At 45.2% G+C, this 22,960-nt stretch overlaps 1 protein-coding gene across 1 annotated transcript in view; it reads left to right on the forward strand.

Annotated features, from left to right (window-relative positions):
• Nucleotides 1-1,800: 1,800 nt before the first annotated feature.
• The window catches only part of LOC118960365 (centlein-like), a 31,718-nt gene continuing 10,558 nt past the window's right edge, over nucleotides 1,801-22,960 (forward strand). The window contains exons 1-5 of the mRNA XM_036974507.1: nucleotides 1,801-1,955; nucleotides 3,404-3,541; nucleotides 3,948-4,133; nucleotides 8,293-8,490; nucleotides 13,110-13,187. Coding sequence (XP_036830402.1) covers nucleotides 1,857-1,955; nucleotides 3,404-3,541; nucleotides 3,948-4,133; nucleotides 8,293-8,490; nucleotides 13,110-13,187 — 699 coding nt within the window. The 5' untranslated portion in view covers nucleotides 1,801-1,856. The remainder of the gene's footprint in view (nucleotides 1,956-3,403; nucleotides 3,542-3,947; nucleotides 4,134-8,292; nucleotides 8,491-13,109; nucleotides 13,188-22,960) is intronic.

Below are 22,960 nucleotides of genomic sequence, written 5' to 3' on the forward strand. Positions count from 1 at the left end.
TAAATCCATTGGGGTAACCAGGGACCTTATGCAGCAGGTCCCCCCGGCCAGACTCTCCTCTCTTCTCTCTCATTTCATTTAATGTCACTCCAATAAGACAAGCTCTCATTTATTTGGGCCGGTCTGCCCCCAGGCTAACGGCTCTATCGAGGGAGACAGGGACATTTACTTACACAAAAATATGAACGGCACTTGCCCCTCGGTTGCGTCATCTGTTTATTTAGAATCGAAGCCCAGTCCGGAACATGCGCAGGCCGAGAGGGGAAAAAACAAGACATATTTTGCAATGTAAACCTGATTAATTAAAAGGAAACACATCTGATCTTTAATTATATCATTCCATTTGTTCTTCCGATCCCCCCCCCAGCGGGACCCCAGAAGGACATGAAGTCGGTAATATTTGCCTTTATGTGGAGAAAAAAACCCAGAGCAAAACATGTAAACAGAATAAACAACACGCTAAGACGTTTAACTGAAAGAGTCTCTTAAGATTAGGCTCCAAAGAGTTCCGGGAATATTAAGCGTGTCGGGGAGAGGTTTTGAAATGTGAAGTGACACGTCGTACATTTTAGACACACACACACACACACACACAGCCATGCCGTTTCAACAGCGGGCCCCCAGTGTCTCTCTATCTAGTTACTGTCAGAATAGTCAACTAGTCAAGTAAACAAGCTCTTTTGGAGTTCCCCTCTGGATCGTTATCTACAGAACCACGTCCCCCTCCCTAGTCGGCCCCTCCCCAGTCGAATGGGTTTTCATGTGGCGAGGACAGCAGTGGAACATTTCATCAAGAACTGTCTCTCTTTTCATGCTATTTGGATGTGTTGAATTGCTTCTATGTTAGTGTAGATCAGACTGTTACTGCAGTCAGGACGTTAATGTAGTTCAGACTGTTACTGCAGTCTGGATGTTAGTGTAGATCAGACTGTTACTGCAGTCTGGATGTTAGTGTAGATCAGACTGTTACTGCAGATCAGACTGTTACTGCAGTCTGGACGTTAGTGTAGATCAGACTGTTACTGCAGTCTGGATGTTAGTGTAGATCAGACTGTTACTGCAGATCAGACTGTTACTGCAGTCTGGACGTTAGTGTAGATCAGACTGTTACTGCAGATCAGACTGTTACTGCAGTCTGGACGTTAGTGTAGATCAGACTGTTACTGCAGTCTGGATGTTAGTGTAGATCAGACTGTTACTGCAGTCTGGACGTTAGTGTAGATCAGACTGTTACTGCAGTCTGGATGTTAGTGTAGATCAGACTGTTACTGCAGTCTGGATGTTAGTGTAGATCAGAAGATCTAGAAGGTCATTTGTCAGAAATGTTCCCCAACTGATGTATCACAACATGCATAGATATTCCCCACTAGTCTAGGAATCAGGAATGTATGCAGTCTACAAATGGGATGTTATACAGCCATTCATATTTACTGCAGCTTCCCCTGTCAGCATGGGATTGTCAATATATTTAGTTGTCATAATGAGATGTGATGGAAGGGGAGCATGGGGACACGGTGTGTGTGTGTGTGTCTGCTTCTGCGTGTGTTTGCGTCTGCATCGTTGCGTGCGTGTTAATGACGTGTGTGTGTGTGTGTGTGTGTGTGTGTGTGTGTGTGTGTGTGTGTGTGTGTGTGTGTGTTTGTGTGTGTGTGTGTGTGTGTGTGTGTGTGTGTGTGTGTGTGTGTGTGTGTGTGTGTGTGTGTGTGTGTGTGTGTGTGTGTGTGTGTGTGTGTGTGTGTGTGTGTGTGTGTGTGTGTGTGTGTGTGTGTGTGTGTGTGTGTGTGTGTGTGTGTGTGTGTGTGCGTGCGCGCGCGCGTCTCATTCCCAGGGTGATCCACACAGAGAGAGACGTGCACATGAAGAGGCAGCTGGTGGAGGATGTGAAGACCAGGATGAAGTTCCTCCTGGAGACTGAGAAGACACACAGAGGACTGGTGGAGGAGCTGGAGAAGAAAGTAGGTCCCAGTTAACATCTCACACCACATGGTTTCATCACACTTAGCAGAGTCAGATGGCATAAAATGCATTTAACTGGCACGTTTACAGTCCCTCTTGACTTGATGGTTTTCCTGTAGTCACAACAACATTTAACTGGCACGTTTACAGTCCCTCTTGACTTGATGGTTTTCCTGTAGTCACAACAACATTTAACTGGCACGTTTACAGTCCCTCTTGACTTGATGGTTTTCCTGTAGTCACAACAACATTTAACTGGCACGTTTACAGTCCCTCTTGACTTGATGGTTTTCCTGTAGTCACAACAACATTTAACTGGCACGTTTACAGTCCCTCTTGACTTGATGGTTTTCCTGTAGTCACAGCAACATTTAACTGGCACGTTTACAGTCCCTCTTGACTTGATGGTTTTCCTGTAGTCACAACAACATTTAACTGGCACGTTTACAGTCCCTCTTGACTTGATGGTTTTCCTGTAGTCACAACAACATTTAACTGGCACGTTTACAGTCCCTCTTGACTTGATGGTTTTCCTGTAGTCACAACAACATTTAACTGGCACGTTTACAGTCCCTCTTGACTTGATGGTTTTCCTGTAGTCACAACAACATTTAACTGGCACGTTTACAGTCCCTCTTGACTTGATGGTTTTCCTGTAGTCACAGCAACATTTAACTGGCACGTTTACAGTCCCTCTTGACTTGATGGTTTTCCTGTAGTCACAACAACATTTAACTGGCACGTTTACAGTCCCTCTTGACTTGATGGTTTTCCTGTAGTCACAGCAACATTTAACTGGCACGTTTACAGTCCCTCTTGACTTGATGGTTTTCCTGTAGTCACAACAACATTTACCTGGCACGTTTACAGTCCCTCTTGAGTTGATGGTTTTCCTGTAGTCACAACAACATTTAACTGGCACGTTTACTGTCCCTCTTGACTTGATGGTTTTCCTGTAGTCACAACAACATTTCAGATGGCACGTTTACAGTCCCTCTTGACTTGATGGTTTTCCTGTAGTCACAACAACATTTAACTGGCACGTTTACAGTCCCTCTTGACTTGATGGTTTTCCTGTAGTCACAACAACATTTCAGATGGCACGTTTACAGTCCCTCTTGACTTGATGGTTTTCCTGTAGTCACAACAACATTTACCTGGCACGTTTACAGTCCCTCTTGACTTGATGGTTTTCCTGTAGTCACAACAACATTTCAGATGGCACGTTTTCATCACATGACGTCATCTGCTGGCAAATTTAACAATGAATCGGCTACGCATGTACTATATTTCATGAAAACACCACTAACCGACATATACACCTAGCCTTGATTTAATGTACACAGTACTGTAGCATGGGCTAAAGAAAAACACTTTCAAACATCTTTGTTATTTATAAGGTCATCTCAAGTTCTTCCTCCTCTCTCCCTCTGTGTGTGACGTCCAGGTGAAGACCTTGACAGAGGAGGCCACTAACAGGAAGGCCTATATAGACTCTCTGAAGAGGAGGCTGAGTGTAGCCACTAAAGAGAAGAGTCAGTATGAGACGACCTGTCAGGATCTCAAGGAGGGCCTGGACAAGAAGGTAGCAGCGATAGCGGTTCAGGCTCACCATTCTAGTAGTGTGTGGTAATGTGTGGTAGCAGTGGTAATGTTGCTTACACACAGGCTGGGATCGTTCTTTTTTGACTTGGTAAAAAATATCATAAGGTGGATTTTATACAGTTTTCCTTCCCATGGACAAGCTGGGAGAAGTACACTAACGGAAGTGGAGATTGACTCCACAACGCCTTCTTATAGCGTCCTTTCCAACCCCATGTATTACGATATAATCTCCCTGGGTTGTCATCAAACCATAATTAATACATAAATCATCTCTACATTATCATTGTACGTCATGAAACATTGATAGACAATTGCTGTTCAATTTTCAGTGTAAGAGTGAACAGCATGAATGGAAATCTGATATCCTTCTCTCTCCCTCCTTGTAGGAGCAGTGTGTGGAGGCCCTGCAGGCCCGTGTGAGGGCCAGTGAGCGGGCCCAGGCTGAGCTGGAGCAGACAGCATCCCGTCAGATGGAGGGTCTGGCCCAGCAGAGCACCGTGGCCCTGGAGGCCCTGCACAGACGACTGGGCCTGGCCCACACACAGCTGGAGCAGCTACAAGCCTTCACTAAGGTACTTGATTTGGGACAGGGCATGGGTTAGAGGGCAGAGGTCAAATGTACTGGGTGGCAGACACAGCACAGCACAGGGGTCGGTGGTCACTGTCAAAGACATGGACATACCAGGGTCGTGTTCAGTCGGGGCACACCGTAGATTTCAAATAAAATTGAAATAACCAGCCCCCTCCGCGTTTCAGTCAGTTTTCTTCCGTTTGGTGCCTAATGAACATGACCCAGTTTGACAATCCCGGTCTGAGATTAGCCTAGTTATTCCTAATATAACCGTATTAGGGTTGTGAAATGCCAGTCAGACGAGGGACTGCTAATTAGCCTTGCTGCCATGGCATGTTCTCTTCACACAAAGACCTAATAACCGTTGTAATATGACATCTCTTATTCTAAATTCATTAACATAATTGCCTCTGAATCAGTCTTTAATCCGACCATCAAATTGAGTCATGACATTGGGTGACACCAGGGCTGAGTGCTTAGTCTGTGCCAGTGGAGGGCATAATGGGGGGTGAAGGCCCTGCCAGTGTGTGTCTGCACACAGTGGGATTGGAGGCCAGGTCTGGCCTGGTCCCAGTTCTAATCCAACTGCCTTTCTAGTGGTGTGTCTGCCAGGGCCTGATAAAGAACCTGTCAATCACACCGTCGCCGTGACACCTGCCCATCATCTCTGACTGCAGTGTTGAGGGGGAGGGGCTTGAGAGAGACTGCGATGGTATCCCCTCCCTCTGAACTAGTCCAGGAGACAACATGGATACCATTGTGGTCATCACCAGGTCTTTGTTCTCCCTCAAGACATTTGTTTCACTGGTCAAAATAAACTGAGCAAACTGTTGTCAGGAAGTTTTTAATAAGAGGTTGCCCATCTCTCTCTCTCCCTCCCTACCTTCCTTTCCTGCCCTCTTCTCTACCCCCACTCCCTCTTTTCTCCCCTAGCAACATCATACTGTATCCTATCTTTACTAGTGAGCCCTTTCCTTCCTTGTTCCCAGAACACTAGGGCTGAGTTGTCTGAATGTCTGGGCCACTGTTGTTGAGCATTCACATCATTCAAATCATTCCCATCATTCTATGTTTCTCCAATCCTTTTTATGATCCCTGATAAGACCACGAGGCCTTTTGATTGGCTGACCTGCCATCCAGAGGAGATTTACTGCTGTCATGTATTGATCAGTGTCCAGAGCTTCTGGGGCCTTCTTCTGTTGTGTACTCTGTTTGGTTAGACCCCGGGCTCCTCTACACCTCTCTACCAGCCTCAGGCCATGTTCCACCTCTGTTCATGTGCTAAACACTAAACAGTGGCCCTGGACTGGCTGCCTACACTCACCGGCTTAGGCTCAGACACAAAGGTGGACACCAGATTTGGGTTCAAATACTATTTCAATTATTTAAAGTACTTTCGCATACTTTAGAAGTAAGTATTCAGCAATGTTTGATTTGAAAGTACAAGTAGTTGAATATTGGAATGTATTTGGAAATATACTTGGAAAGTATTGGTCCTGGACACAGTTAAATAGAACAGTAATAGCCTATGTCAGTATATATCTATGAAGGTGCCATGTTCACACTAGAGATGTGTCTGAATTCACTCAACCACATATTGTGGTCTACTGTCCTTTACCATCCCTGTCTGTGTGTTTTCAAACGGCCATTTTCTCAGTCCTTCCAGACAGTTATTTTGAGTGTGTGATCTAGTGAGAGTGATCTAAACGAATGGGGGTAGTTATTAGAGAAGGACAGTGTTTCCCTGCTCAGTTGATCTCCATGTTGTAAGTCCTTCCAGACAGTTGTTTTGAGTGTGTGATCTAGTGAGAGTGATCTAAACGAATGGGGGTAGTTATTAGAGAAGGACAGTGTTTCCCTGCTCAGTTGATCTCCATGTTGTAAGTCCTTCCAGACAGTTGTTTTGAGTGTGTGATCTAGTGAGAGTGATCTAAACGAATGGGGGTAGTTATTAGAGAAGGACAGTGTTTCCCTGCTCAGTTGATCTCCATGTTGTAAGTCCTTCCAGACAGTTGTTTTGAGTGTGTGATCTAGTGAGAGTGATCTAAACGAATGGGGGTAGTTATTAGAGAAGGACAGTGTTTCCCTGCTCAGTTGATCTCCATGTTGTAAGCCTCTGCTGTCTAAATTGGCCCTCTGGCTACGGTGATTGTGATACTAGGTTTGTCAGGGTAAGATCTGTGTGCGACTGACTCGGTGTACACACACACACACACACACACACACAAAATTGTGTGAGATACAATTGGTCTCAATTTCATATATACACACACACACTGATTATTTCTCTCTCTCTCTTTCTCCCTCTCTTTCTCCCTCTCTTTCTCCCTCTCTCCCAGGGCTCAAAATGAGTGATGAATTCACCCCTTAATCTCTTTCCGGATTATTTCACACATTCAGGGTTTGGGTCAATTGATTGTAACCCTTGACTAGCGACAGTAAATATCTATTAGGGCTGTAAATAAAAGAATAGGATCTCTGGCAGTTTCTTAATGAGCTGTGAATTCCTCCAGGACACAGTCTCGGCACACTTAAGGAGACTAAAGCCAGTTTGGTCTATCAGGAAAATGAAGATAGCTGTGGTATATCAGACCGTATACCACGGGTATGACAAAACATTTATTTTTACTGCTCTAATTACGTTGGTAACCAGTTTATAATAGCACTAATGCACCTCAGGGTGTGTGGTATATGGCCAATATACCACGGCTAAGGGCTGTGTAAGAAAAGTATAAATACTTTATACAATGTACAGAGAAACCCTACAGAATATCCTAGTCTGTTTAGTCATATTCATAATCAGCGCATTTGTGTTTTTGTCTGAGCTTCAATGCATTTACATTTGATTTATTTTACTAATAGTCTATCTAATACCATCCATCGGCTCCGTCCACGAACTGTCTGTCAACGATAACTCTCCCCACCAACTCTCTGAGCTCTCCCTTATGAAATCTAGCAGAGCCTCAACTAAGTACTTCTTAAAGTACTTTTATTTCACACGCCCGAAAGAAACTAAAGCAATGGAGACGTCTACTGTATGTCTGTTTATGATTAGCCTGGGTTATGTACACAGAATATGGGGGGGGGGGGGGGTACGTGTGTGTGTGTGTGTACGCCTGTTTCTGTATGTGTGCAGCTTCCCTTGTGTATGTTTTGTGTGTGTGTGCTTGAAAAGCGGTCTCATGCTACCTAGCCCATCTCTCGGCTGACCGTCCATTCCAAGGTCAGCTTTTCAGGCGAGCTTACAGGGGAATGATACAGAAGATTATTGCATCGATCAATAAGCTCAAAATGAAGCAAAGGGGAGTTTTGGGTTATTGACTTTCTCATGTACAGTGGCAGCTTTGACATTTAATTGTCTCGCTCTCTTTGTATTTAGAGCCAACTGCCATTTAGTGGATTCAGGCCTCTGAGGTGCCCGAAGACCAATGAGGTTTCACACACACACACACACACACACACACACACACACACACACTATCTCGGGCAACATTTTAAATGCACCTCATTGCTCAATTATTTACACTGCTATGCCGTTGTATTGGTTAGTTGTATGGTGAGCCCATTCAAAAGCAAATAAATCAAAGGTAGCATCTTTCCCATGCGTGATTCGGTCCGCGTCAATTCTGAGGGGATTTAACGGAGATAAAACCTATTGTTGATATCCAAGATGCGTAGATACCCTCTGTGCCCGTCATCACGGTGCCATTCAATTGGTCGGATAACTCGGAAACCTTCTCAGGTACTAAACTCCTATACGGAGAATGAGCGAACGAACCAGAGAATTTCAGTGTCAAACTCAATATTGCTGCTGACGCCCTCGGCTCTTGTCTTGATAGGTTTAACTTATTCATCATTTATACAGGTGTAGGGTCTTAATTTGATCACCCTGTTGCAGGAGAACTTTCCAACAATGCAGGAAATGTTGAACTTGTGGTGTATTTAAAGTTTAAAAAGGCTTCTGAAGTCTGTAATTTCCACTTTTCCCTTACAAAAAAATGTCCATAAATTATAATACACATAATAAGTCACATTTCCTGTTGTTGCAGGACTTTTTTTCCCTGCTGTAGAAAACTGGCTCAAATTTAGATGCTACATCTGTATCCGTCTCTCTCGCTTTCTCTAGTTTCATCACCCTTTCTACATGTTCTTCCTCTCAGGCTCTGGCAAGCGAAACTCTCCGCGAGGTGCAGGACGCCAAATCGCAGCTGAGGAAGAACAGGAAGATGGCGGAGAAGAAGAAGGCAGAAGGTGCCGGAGGGCTGTCCAAGCAGTCCATGGTCAAGGCCCAGTCCATTGCTGCGTCCATCCTCAACATGACCGAGATGGACCTGGCTGAAATGCTGGACACCGATGAGGTACAGGATCATGAATCCATAAAATAGTCACTGCGGGATAGATGTAATATCTGACCCTGTATCAGTTGTTAATAGATGTATTCTACCACCTTCACAATGACCCAGTGGGAACAGATACAAGTATAGGTTACCGTCACTGATAGGAAAACATGGAAAGACCGTTGACTTGTATTGAAGTCCCAGTTCAGTCAGAGGAATCTAACTGGCACTTGGCCTCTGTGGCGGTTCAGTCTCGTGTAGAGGCGAAAGAAACGCACACCTATTTAGGCGAGGTGCTGGCTAGCGCAGTGGAACACTTTTTAAAAATGAAGGAGAGCCGCACACTCTAGGAGCTCAGATTGAAAAATATTTCAGTCTCATGTAACAGAGTGCTATGGTAAATGTAGCTATATAACCTTTCTAGTCGTTGACTGGATAAGTATGGGGGAGTAGGCATCATGGACAGTGCATTCGGAAAGTATTCAGACCCCTTGACCTTTTCCACATTTTGTTACATTACAGCCTTATTCTAAAATGGATGAAATAAAACATTTTCCTCATCACTCTACACACAATACCCCATAATGACAAAGCCAAAACAGGTTTTTATTTACATAAGTATTCAGACCCTCAAGATTGAGCTCAGGTGCATCCTGTTTTCATTGATCATCCTTGAGATGTTTCTACAACTTGATTTGGAGTTCACCTGTGGTAAATTCAATAGATTGGACATGATTCGGAAAGGCACACATCTGTCTATATAAGGTCCCACAGTTGACAGTCCATGTCAGAGCAAAAACCAAGTCATGAGGCCGAAGGAATTGTCCGTAGAGCTCTGACACAGGATTGTGTCGAGGCACAGACAGGCCTTTATGGTAGAGTGCCCAGACGGAAGCCACTCCTCAGTAAAAGGCACATCACAGCCCGCTTGAAGTTTGCCTAAAGACTCTCAGACCATGAGAATCAAGATTCTCTGGTCGGATGAAACCAAGATTGAACTCTTTGGCCTGGAGGAAACCTGGCACCATCCCTATGGTGAAGCAGAGAAGAATGGGTGAAACTTGCCAAATACAGGTGTGCCAACCTCGTAGCATCATACCCAAGAAGACTCAAGGCTATATTCACTGCCAAAGGTGCTTCAACAAAGTACTGAGCAAAGGGTCTGAATAATTATGTAAATGTGATATTTCTTATATTTAATACATTTGCAAACATTTCTAAAAATCTGTTTTTGCTTTGTGGGGTATTGTGTGTAGATTGATGAGGGGTAGAGAAAAATAAAAAAACAATTTAATCAATTTTAGAGTAAGGCTGTAACATAACGTGGTGGTCTAGTGTGTTTGGGATTTATCAGAGTTATGGAATGGGGGGTGGGGGGCTTGTTCTTTCTGGGGTCTTCCTGGGGCAAACATCTGACATACATCTATCTACATTATATATACAGTATATTCAAATTGTTTTGCAGTGGCGTCCACGATCCCCTAAATGCATATAGGGGAAACACTAGCTTTATGTATAGGAAGACAATTCTAGAAAACATGTCTACGTACATAACAGAATGGAACCAGGCTAGGGTACAACTATCTCTTATTCAAGAGAAGAAGAAAACACCACAATATTGAACATCTCACACTCTTACTCGCTATAAAAGTGATTTGGCTCATGGCTTTTCTTGTTCAAGAAGGACCCTTTGTTTCATGAACACAAGCTCTAACTACAGTACGTCTCTACTTCCTCCCCATAGATCACTCCTTCTCTCGCTCTTCTCCCTTGTCGTCAATTAACCGACACAGCGTTACAATCAACTTCCTGTCTTCATCACAGGATGTGAGAGTGTATGCCAGCCAGGAATCAGGCACCACCTACCCTGGAATGACAGGGCCTAGATATGTTTGAAGAAATGTTCCAACTTATCAGAGCTTAATGACCGTGAAGTGTGTGTGAGGTGAGCTTTGCTCAGGGTGTGTGTTAATGGCGGCTAATGGCATTCCGCCCGGTCAACGGCGTGTGTGTGTCTGTTGGTGTTAATTGCTCGTCCGTGGATCACGGCGCTGTCGGGTGCTCAGGGACCCACTGGAGAACGGGTAAGTGGTCTGTCACTGGAAGGGTGTGTGTGTGTGTGTGTGTGTGTGTGTGTGTGTGTGTGTGTGTGTGTGTGTGTGTGTGTGTGTGTGTGTGTGTGTGTGTGTGTGTGTGTGTGTGTGTGTGTGTGTGTGTGTGTGTGTGTGTGTGTGTGTGTGTGTGTGTGTGTGTGTGTGTGTGTGTGTGTGTGTGTGTGTGTGTGTGTGTGTGTGTGTGTGTTGGGAGAGGAGAGGAGAGGAGCCAGTCACTGTGTCTTGCTAATTGAAAATCCCCCAGGAACCATGGAAGGACAAGGGGGAACAGTAATTGTGTGTCTGTGTAGATCTTTATGCAACTGGAAGTTACTAGGAAACCAGACGTGTTTTAATCTGTCCAGGTTGGAATCCACCTACTGCTTACTTAGTAACAGAGAGTTTTCCACCAGTTATTTTACAGAGTCAAATGTTGATGTTGAGATGTTTGTTTCTGTGACTGAAAGATTCAGACAGAGTGGAATAGGGGCAGCAGTGTGGTTCTCTCAGTTTGAGAGGAGGAGTTGTTCTGCTATACTGTACCTTGTATTTATTTTCCGCTGTTACTGAGGGTGGTTGTGGGCAAAACCCTTTGTGTTGCCACGGCCCTACACACTCAAACACACACAAATCAAATGCTATTTGCAACATGCTCCGAATACAACAGTGAAATCCTTACTAACCAATAATGCAGTCAAAACATTGTTTTTAAGAACTATTAAAAAATCTAATTTTTTTATTTTTTATTTTTTTTACATATAAACAAATAATACATAAAATGGACAAATAACATAATAAATTAAGAAAAAAATATATCCAAATTACTAAAGAAATAATATACCTAAATAAAACAAATAGAATTAAAAATAAAAGTAATACACACACACTAGCACACTCTCAGCCTCAGCATACTCTCTCCCTGCCACTCCATCCAGCGGTAGACAGGCAGTAAGAGAGTGGCAGTAGTGATCAGCTCCTTCTCCTTTGGCAGCAGCAGCTTGTTGTGGACTTAATGATGCGTCTGTAATAAGGACATAATTGCCAGGCCAGTTTGTTTTCCAACAGGGCCCCTAATGAGAGACGAAGGGTCAGTGTATTGTTATGCATCCTCTGAGGGGCCACACACATACACACCCTTCTCACCTCCGTGGGAGGCAGGGGTGATGAGGAGCCCACCACCAAGCAAGCCCACACCTCACCTCGCTCTCATTCTATCGCTCGCTCTCATTCTATCGCTCGCTCTCATTCTATCGCTCTCTCTCATTCTATCGCTCTCTCTCATTCTATCGCTCTCTTTCGCTCTGCCTGTCTCACTACCTGTCTCTGCCTCTACCTAGTCCCTTTTCCTTCCTTCCTTCCCACCCTCCCTCCCTCCCACCCTCCCTCCCTCCCACCCACCCACCCTCCCTCCCTCCCTCCCTCCCTCCCTCCCTCCCTCCCTTCCTTCCTTCCTCCCTCCCTCTCCAGTCACACTAATGAGGGTCTCTGAAGACATGGAAATTAGCTGTGCGCTAACGCTACCACCAGGCCCACCGTCCCCATCCGTCTAGGGGAGCCAGGGAGGCCCACCGTCCCCATCCGTCTAGGGGAGCCGGGGAGGCCCACCGTCCCCATCCGTCTAGGGGAGCCAGGGAGGCCCACCGTCCCCATCTGTCTAGGGGAGCCAGGGAGGCCCACCGTCCCCATCTGTCTAGGGGAGCCAGGGAGGCCCACCATCCCCATCCGTCTAGGGGAGCCAGGGAGGCCCACCATCCCCATCAGTCTGGGGGAGCCGGGGAGGCCCACCATCCCCATCCGTCTGGGGGAGCCAGGGAGGCCCACCATCCCCATCCGTCTGGAGGAGCCGGGGAGGCCCACCATCCCCATCCGTCTAGGGGAGCCGGGGAGGCCCACCATCCCCATCCGTCTAGGGGAGCCAGGGAGGCCCACCATCCCCATCCGTCTAGAGGATAGGAGAGCCAGGGAGGCCCACCATCCCCATCCGTCTAGGGGATAGGAGAGCCAGGGAGGCTCATTAGCAGTAACAAGGTTGCACTATCTGCACGCTGGTGTCTCTTTAATAAAGACTGACCCTGAGTGGAGCAGCGGTCTAAGGCATCGCAGTGCTGAGGTGCCACTACAGTCTGGGGTTCACCCATCCGCCGGTGCACAATTGTCCCAGGGCCGTTCGGGTTAGGGGAGGGTTTGGCAGGGGGCTTTGCTTGGCTCATCACGCTGACTCCTTCTTTTCTCTTATTTTTCATGAATGAATGAATGAATGCTTCATTTTCTGAACTCACCTCAGCCTTTATTTTTGTATCTGCGTTGAAGTGAAATTGCCTTAAATTGAGTGATTTTCTGGTTGTACAGAGACGAGTCGCCCTGTGAGGCTCAGTTGTAGAACATGGCCAAATGGTTGTGGGTTGATTCCCGCTGGGCCCACCCATACTTAAATTGTATGCACGCATGACTGTAAGTTGCTTTGGATAAAAGCTTCTACTAAATGGCATATATCATTATTATTATTATTATTTGTTCATCTTTGGTGGTTGTTGTGTGTCTCTGCAGGAGGAGGATGATGTGGCAGCAGACAGCAGGAGAGACCAGGAGTGGCTGGACCAGGTCATGAAGATCCTCCAACAGCAGGTCTGGTTTCAAGTCTGCTAGTGTTTTTAGTATTATCTACAGTAGTTAGGATCAGTAGTGGAGGGTAAACACACCCCTTCAGGGTATGAAGAGTGTTACTTTACTCACCGCGAACGGTGATCAGAGCTTACCCACCGATTTGATTTTCCACCACATCACTGGTACTGATAGAGTTCAGCCATTGTGGTCTCACATAGAGATGAACCAACAAATGTTTGTCTAAATCAAGAATGAACTAGTTACAATAGAGAGAAGAAAAGACTGTGTGAGTTGTGTACAAACACTTGTCTGTGTGTATGTGCCGTCAGCTCTGTGTGATCCGGTTCAGATTGAGTGTGTGTGTCCGTGTCCATGTCAATTCGCGCTGCAGGCACTCATGCGTCGCCTCCTCACCACGACACACACCGGCTCTTCCTCTGACCTTTTCACCTCCCCTCACAGACACACACTGGCTCCACTCAATCCATGTTTTCCCCTCCATCCGGACTGCTCTCAGGCCCCCACTCCACCACTGTCCTCCTGCATTCCTCCCCTTCCTTTCTCTCTTGCTCTCTCATTGTCTCTCTCGCACTCTCGCTTTCTTTCGCACTCTCTCTCTCCCCCCCCCCCGATCTCTTTATCCCCCCCATCTTTTTCTCACTCTCGCTCTCTCTGGCTCAGACCCCAAGGCAGCTTGTTAGTGGGGAACTAAATATTGATTTGGCGTTGCTGTCGATGCCGGGAGAATGAGCGAGCGTCCACCAGAGACGGTCCACCGGCAGGCTGCTATCGACGTTTTCCGCGGGCAGAGGAGAGAGAGAGGGAGGAGAGGGGGATGACAAAGCTGAGACTAGCCCCCGGGTCCCGGAGGGGGCCACAGACACTGCCGTGGTGACCCCCCCCCCCCCCCCCCCTCTCTCTCTATCTCTTTTTTTTCTATCCCTCGCTCTCTCACGCCAGACTTTTTATATCCATCCCCTTTCAAGTCTTCTCTCTCTCTCTCTCTCTCTCTCTCTCTCTCTCTCTGTGCCTGGCTTAATAAACTCACAGTATCTCTAGAGGGACACACAAACATCAAGGGGAGTTTGTTGGCAGGTGAGATTTTAGAAAAAGGAAGCCGACTGTGACTGTGCTTAGTTGTGCTAGTGGTGTGTACTGTACTCTACAGCATATGTCTCTGTCTTTGTTTCTGTGTGTCTCTGTCTCTGTGTCTCTATCTCAGTTTCTCTATCTCTGTGTCTCTGTGTCTTTCTCTCTATCTCTGTTTCTGTGTCCCTGTCTCTCTTTCTGTGTCCCTGTCTCTGTCTGTCTCTGTCTCTCTTTGTCTCTGTGCCTCTGTTTCTGTCTCTGTGTCTGTCTCTTTGTCTCTATCTGTATCTACGTGTCTGTGTTTCTGTCTTTGTGTCTCTATTTCTGTGTATATGTCTCTGTGTCTATGCCTGTGTGTCTTTGTTTCTGTGTCTCTGTCTCTCTGTGTGACTGCAGGTGCATGTCATTTTCGTAAGGTGGAGACAGACAGTGGAGACCACAGGCAGTTGTTCCTTGTCAGTGTGCATCCTATCTTCACACACTGACACGTTGTCTTTAGAGAACTAAGAAGACATAATAGATACAGTTGAAGTCGGAAGTTTACATAAACTTAGGTTGGAGTCATTAAAAGTAGTTTTTCAACCACTCCACAAATGTCTTGTTAATAAACTATAGTTTTGTCAAGTTGGTTAGGACATCTACTATGTGCATGACACAAGTCATGTTTCCAACAATTGTTTACAGACAGATTATTTAACTTATAATTCACTGTATCACAAATCCAGTGGGTCAGAAGTTTACATACACTAAGTTGACTGTGCATTTAAACAGCTTGGAAAATTCCAGAAAATTATGTCATGGCTAATTGACATCATTTGAGTCAATTGGAGGTGTACCTGTGAATGTATTTCAAGGCCTGCCTTCACACTCAGTGCCTCTTTGCTTGACATCATGGGAAAATCAAAAGAAATCAGCCAAGATCTCAGAAAATAAATTCTAGACCTCCACAAGTCTGGTTCATCCTTGGGAGCAATTTCCAAATGCCTGAAGGTACCACATTCATCTGTACAAACAATAGTACGCTAGTATAAACATCATGGGACCACGCAGCCGTCATACCGCTCAGGAAGGAGACGCGTTCTGTCTCCTAGAGATTAACGTACTTTGGTGCGAAAAGTGCAAATCAATCCCAGAACAACAGCAAAGGACCTTGTGAAGGAGCTGGAGGAAACATGTACAAAAGTATCTATATCCACAGTAAAACCTATATCGACATAACCTGAAATGCCGCTCAGCAAGGAAGAAGCCACTGCTCCAAAACCGCCATAAAAATGCCAGACTACGGTTTGCAACTGCACATGGGGACAAAGATTGTATTTTTGGGAGAAATGTCCTCTGGTTGGATTAAACAAAAATAGAACTGTTTGTCCTTAATAACCATTGTTATGTTTGGAGGAAAAGGGGGAGGCTTGTATGCCGAAGAACACCATCCCAACCGTGAAGTACGGGGGTGGCAGCATCATGTTGTGGGGGTGCTTTGCTGCAGGAGGGACTGGTGCACTTCACAAAATAGATGGAATCATGAGGAAAGAAAATGATGGGGATATATTGAAGCAACATCGCAAGACATCAGTCAGGAAGTTAAAGCTTGGTCGCAAATGGGTCTTCCAAATGGACGATGACCCCAAGCATACTTCCAAAGTTGTGAAAAATGGATTAAGGACAATAAAGTCAAGGCCATCACAAAGCCCTGTACTCATCCTATAGAAAATGTGTGGGCAGAACTGAAAAGGCGTGTGCGATCAAGGAGGCCTACAAACCTGACTCAGTTACACCAGCTCTGTCAGGAGGAATGGGCCAAAATTCACCCAACTTATTGTGGGAAGCTTGTGGGAGGCTACCCGAAACGTTTGACCCAAGTTAAACAATTTAAAGGCAGTGCTACCAAATACTAATTGAGTGTATGTAAACTTCTGACCCACTGGGAATGTGATGAAAGAAATAAAAGCTGAAATAAATCATTCTCTCTACTATTATTCTGACATTTCATATTCCTAAAATAAGGTGGTGATCATAACTGACCTAAAACAGGGCATTTTTACTAGGATTAAATGTCAGGAATTGTGGAAAAACTGAGATTAAATGTATTTGGCGAAGGTGTATGTAAACTTCCGATTGAACTGTACATCAATAGAAATGACAATATTCTAGAAAGCAGGCAGCACTCTTCTGTCTTCCTGTCATCCATTTGAGTTGCTCAGTGAGCAGGAGAATGTGAAACAGTGAACACTATGGCCTGTCTGTCACCCTGCTGCCTGTGGCAGTCGCACTAATAACAAGGCTTCCTTAACAGGGATATGATCTGTCCTGTTCCTCCACACTGCCCTGTCACCGCAGTTAAAAAGGAGAAGAGACAGAAATAGACAGAGAGAGAGAAAGAGGGCAGGAAAGAGAGATCCATGTCCTTAGCTGGCTGGCTGTCACTTGGTGGGTGGGTGGGTGGGTGGTTGAGTTTGTATGTGTGTGTGTTTGTGTGTGTGTGTGTGTGTGTGTGTGTGTGTGTGTGTGTGTGTCCTGACTCCTTCTGCAGCAGCCCAGTCCTGTCACTGTCAGGCCCTAATGGAGCTGCCTGTGGGACAGCACTTTATTATCTCAGTGGCACTGTCAATAGCAGAACCATCAGTCACCGGGCTGTCCGTCTGTCTACTGTGTCTGGCTCTGGGCCACAGCCACCACCACCCACTGCCCCGCCAGGCTCACTGTCACTGTCAACACCACACCAGCCAGCCACACGTCAACATAACAAGGACAGAGGGAGAGGCCCTGACACAGTGGCTACTTTAGTGTGTGTGTGACAGAGTGTGAGGAATTGATTGAAGAGGTGTGTGTTTTGAGTGTGGAACTATTGTATTTTCAGTGTTGATGTACTGTGTATGGGTGATGGTGTTTGAACGCTGTGAATACTTTAATAAGACCATCCTACCGGTAGTGTGTTCATGTGAATACTTTAATAAGACATCTCTCTACTAGTAGTGTGTTCATGTGAATACTTTAATAAGACCACTCTCTACTGGTAGTGTGTTCATGTGAATACTTTAATAAGACACCTCTCTACTGGTAGTGTGTTCATGTGAATACTTTAATAAGACATCTCTCTACTAGTAGTGTGTTCATGTGAATACTTTAATAAGACATCTCTCTACTGGTAGTGTGTTCATGTGAATACTTTAATAAGACATCTCTCTACTAGTAGTGTGTTCATGTGAATACTTTAATAAGACCACTCTCTACTGGTAGTGTGTTCATGTGAATACTTTAATAAGACCACTCTCTACTGGTAGTGTGTTCATGTGAATACTTTAATAAGACCACTCTCTACTGGTAGTGTGTTCATGTGAATACTTTAATAAGACATCTCTCTATTGGTAGTGTTTTCATGTGAATATTTTAATAAGACCACTCTCGACTGGTAGTGTGTTCATGTGAATACTTTAATAAGACCACTCTCTACTGGTAGTGTGTTCATGTGAATACTTTAATAAGACCACTCTCTACTGGTAGTGTGTTCATGTGAATACTTTAATAAGACATCTCTCTACTAGTAGTGTGTTCATGTGAATACTTTAATAAGACCACTCTCTACTGGTAGTGTGTTCATGTGAATACTTTAATAAGACATCTCTCTACTAGTAGTGTGTTCATGTGAATACTTTAATAAGACATCTCTCTACTGGTAGTGTGTTCATGTGAATACTTTAATAAGACATCTCTCTACTAGTAGTGTGTTCATGTGAATACTTTAATAAGACCACTCTCTACTGGTAGTGTGTTCATGTGAATACTTTAATAAGACCACTCTCTACTGGTAGTGTGTTCATGTGAATACTTTAATAAGACATCTCTCTATTGGTAGTGTTTTCATGTGAATATTTTAATAAGACCACTCTCGACTGGTAGTGTGTTCATGTGAATACTTTAATAAGACCACTCTCTACTGGTAGTGTGTTCATGTGAATACTTTAATAAGACATCTCTCTACTGGTAGCTACAGTACAAGCACACTTAGTTATTTCTAGGAAACGTGTTCTAGTTATCTGCACAAGGCTAGATCTTTATTATCTTGTCACCCCTCGCTACTGCCCTACAGTTGTGGCCAAAAGTATTGAGAATGACACATATTAATTTCCACAAAGTTTGCTGCTTCAGTGTCTTTAGATATTTTTGTCAGACATTACTGTGGAATACTGAAGTATATTTACAAGCATTTCATAAAGTGTCAAAGGCTTTTATTGACAATTACATGAAGTTGATGCAAAGAGTCAATATTTGCAGTGTTGACCCTTCTTTTTCAAGACCTCTGCAATCCGCCCTGGCATGCGCCCCATTCTTGTATAATCAATGCTTGGAGTTTGTCAGAATTTGTGGGTTTTTGTTTGTTCACCCGCCTCTTGAGGATTGACCACAAGTTCTCAATGGGATTAAGGTCTGAGGAGTTTCCTGGCCATGGACCCAAAATATAGATGTTTTGTTCCCCGAGCCACTTAGTTATCACTTTTGCCTTATGGCAAGGTGCTCCATCATGCTGGAAAATGCATTGTTTGTTTGTCACCAAACTGTTCCTGGATGGTTGGGAGAAGTTGCTCTCGGAGGATGTACCATTCTTTATTCATGGCTGTGATCTTAGGCAAAATTGTGAGTGAGCCCACTCCCTTGGCTGAGAAGCAACCCCACACATGAATGATCTCATGATGCTTTACTGTTGGCATGACACAGGACTGATGGTAGCGCTCACCTTGTCTTCTCCGGACAAGCTTTTTTCCGGATGCCCCAAACAATCGGAAAGGGGATTCATCAGAGAAAATGACTTTACCCCATTCCTCAGCAGTCCAATCCCTGTACCTTTTGTAGAATATCAGTCTCTCCCTGATGTTTTTCCTGGAGAGAAGTGACTTCTTTGCTGCCCTTCTTGACACCAAGCCATCCTCCAAAAGTCTTTGCCTCACTGTGCATGCAGATGCACTCACATCTGCCTGCTGCCATTCCTGAGCAAGCTCTGTACTGGTGGTGCCCCGATCCTGCAGCTGAATCAACTTCAGGAGACGGTCCTGGCTCTTGCTGAACTTTCTTGGGTGGCCTGAAGCCTTCTTCACAACAATTGAACCGCACTCCTTGAAGTTCTTGATGATCCGATAAATGGTTGAATTAGGTGCAATCTTACTGGCAGCAAGTGGTTGACAGAGGAAGAACAATGATTCCAAGCACCACCCTCCTTTTGAAGCTTCCAGTCTGTTATTCAATCTCAATCAGCATGACAGAGTGATCTCCAGCCTTGTCCTCGTCAACACTCACACCTGTGTTAACGAGAGAATCACTGCAATGATGTCAGCTGGTCATTTTGTGTCATCTCTTCATAACATTCTGGAGTATATGCAAATTGTCATCATACAAACTGAGGCAGCAGACATTGTGAAAATGTATATTTGTGTCATTCTCAATACTTTTGGCCACGACTGTAAACATCCTCTCACAGACAAATAAAACATTGCTTCTCATTTCCTCCTCTCTCTCTCTCTCTCTCTCTTTATTTGCCGCTCTCTTTCTCTCGCCCTCTTTCCCTCTCTCTCTTTCCCCCTCTCTCACTCCCTTTCCTTCTCTCTCCCGCTCTCTCTCTCACTCCTCTGCTCTCCACCCGGTGGCTTTTCATGAAATAAAGCCCAATATCTCTCAGTAGAACCCCATCTTAGGCTCCTACTGTATACACACACACCTACCCAGCTCCACTGGTGCTCCCCTCCTCTCATAATAATTTACTAGCCAGGGGCCCCGGACCCACACCAGCCACTACACCCCACCATGAATAACACAGTACGAAGATGTAGTGTCTGAAGACGTGCCCTGTGCCACAGGGTGTCTAGCCAATCAACAGCCCAGGGAGAATGGGGTTGAAATGGCCCAGGCCCATATTGATTTAATTGCCTTGGTTTATTTGTGGCATCCTAATTATTGACTGGAGCTGAGTTTAATGGGCCTGGCTTTATGAACACAGGGAAATGACTGCATATATGGTCTTCTTCCTCCCAAATAGCACCCTATGCTCTATTTAGTGCACTACTTTTGGCCACTGCCCTATTGAAAATAGAGAATAGGGTGTGATTTGGGACACGCATATGGCCTTCAATCTGCAGTTTGTTTGGCCCATAATGAACTGCTCCCCGTCCCTCCCTAGATCCTCTTTCACACTCATTTCAAAGCTACATTCTGGGATTTGAAAAACAACACAACAGAAGCCCTGTTGAATTGAAATGACCATTGAACAGAGTCCCAGATCACAGACTGTAGCTTTAACCTTCTACTCAACCCTCCTGACAGCCCCCCCCCAAAAAAACCTTTGAAAAGTCGTCGGCGCACTGCCCTTTACGATCGCCGATTGGGAGGACGCTCAAGTTTTACTAGAGGGTGGCGGAAGCTGGTGTGATATTGAGCGGTAATATTTACCCTTCAGTACCCTCGGGGGAGGAGTTTGGTTGCTATAGGCACTGCACTGTGTCAACCCAGGGTCCATTAAGAGAAGATTAACTTAATATCTTTACTGTAGTGTACTCTACATATCTGGGCTTGTATTTCAATCAAGAGCCCTTAGACAACACTACTTTAACTGAGACTCAGCGATATGACGTTGCCACGAGCAGCACTGCAGATGAGCGTGATGCAAGACTTTGCTCTCACACAGTGTATCTGAGCATTTTATTTTTGATTTAACCTTTATTTAACTAGGCAAGTCAGTTAAAAACAAATTATTATTTACAATGACAGCCTAGGAACAGTGGGTATACCGCCTTGTTCAGGGGCAGAACGACTGATTTTTGACCTTGTCGGCTCGGGGATTCGATTTAGCAACCTTTCGGTTACTGGCCCAACGCTCTAACCACTAGGCTACCTACCGCATGTGCATGGGGGCGCCACACATTGCTACAAGGTGATCGCTACGGGACCAAAACAGCTGAGAAGTTTAGACTCGCGTTTCAACGCTCCTAGTTGTTGCGGAATTCGACCCGATATTCCTGTTTACTTGTGCATGGCTGAGTCTACCTGTAAACATGGCTGAGTCTACCTGTAAACATGGCTGAGTCTACCTGTAAACATGGCTGAGTCTACCTGTAAACATGGCTGAGTCTACCTGTAAACATGGCTGAGTCTACCTGTAAACATGGCTGAGTCTACCTGTAAACATGGCTGAGTCTACCTGTAAACATGGCTGAGTCTACCTGTAAACATGGCTGAGTCTACCTGTAAACATGGCTGAGTCTACCTGTAAACATGGCTGTTTGTGGAGGCTGTCATGTGACCCAGACTAGTGTACTGTCCAGGGTGTGTACTTGTACATCAAGCTGCCTCACACTACAGACACAGGAGATAGACTAGTGTCCTGTCCAGGGTGTATACTTGTACATCAAGCTGCCTCATGCTACAGACACAGCAGATAGACTAGCGTCCTGTCCAGGGTGTGTACTTGTACATCAAGCTGCCTCACACTACAAACACAGCAGATAGACTAGTGTCCTGTCCAGGGTGTGTACTTGTACATCAAGCTGCCTCATGCTACAAACACAGGAGATAGACTAGTGTCCTGTCCAGGGTGTGTACTTGTACATCAAGCTGCCTCATGCTACATACACAGCAGATAGACTAGCATCCTGTCCAGGGTGTGTACTTGTACATCAAGCTGCCTCATGCAACAGACACAGGAGATAGACTAGCGTGCTGTCCAGAGTGTGTACTTGTACATCAAGCTGCCTCATGCTACAGACACAGCATATAGTCTAGTGTCCTGTCCAGGGTGTGTACTTGTACATCAAGCTGCCTCATGCTACATACACAGCAGATAGACTAGCGTCCTGTCCAGGGTGTGTACTTGTACATCAAGCTGCCTCATGCTACAGACACAGGAGATAGACTAGCGTCCTGTCCAGGGTGTGTACTTGTACATCAAGCTGCCTCACACTACAGAAACAGGAGAAAGACTAGCATCCTGTACAGGGTGTGTACTTGTACATCAAGCTGCCTCACACTACAGAAACAGGAGAAAGACTAGCGTCCTGTCCAGGGTGTGTACTTGTACATCAAGCTGCCTCACACTACAGAAACAGGAGAAAGACTAGCATCCTGTACAGGGTGTGTACTTGTACATCAAGCTGCCTCACACTACAGAAACAGGAGAAAGACTAGCATCCTGTCCAGGGTGTGTACTTGTACATCAAGCTGCCTCACACTACAGAAACAGGAGAAAGACTAGCATCCTGTCCAGGGTGTGTACTTGTACATCAAGCTGCCTCATGCTACAGACACAGCAGATAGACTAGCGTCCTGTCCAGAGTGTGTACTTCTACATCAAGCTGCCTCACACTACAGAAACAGGCTCAGTAGCTTAGTAGCTCCTGTGAACAGTTCCAGCTCACACAAGCCAAGGCATGTGCAAGGCTACTTACTTACATACTCAACCAAAACCGTTGTAACTTTTGAGTCAAGCACCACCATGCCCAAACAACAATATTACCAACTTCTCAAACGTGTTTGTTTGTTGTCAACGCTGGCATAGGGATGGCGGATATCATCTGCAATTATTCTGCAGTTGGTAATTATTATGCAGTAATGACAAGGAACAGATCTCCAGCTACTGTTGTTCCTTCAGAAAGAAGGGACTCTAATTAAGCCTTGTTTAATGATTGGGCTAATTAAATCAGCAGTGACTGTGCTGTGTGAAGGGG

Source organism: Oncorhynchus mykiss, unplaced genomic scaffold (assembly GCF_013265735.2).
Source record: "Oncorhynchus mykiss isolate Arlee unplaced genomic scaffold, USDA_OmykA_1.1 un_scaffold_614, whole genome shotgun sequence".
Taxonomy (NCBI): domain Eukaryota; kingdom Metazoa; phylum Chordata; class Actinopteri; order Salmoniformes; family Salmonidae; genus Oncorhynchus; species Oncorhynchus mykiss.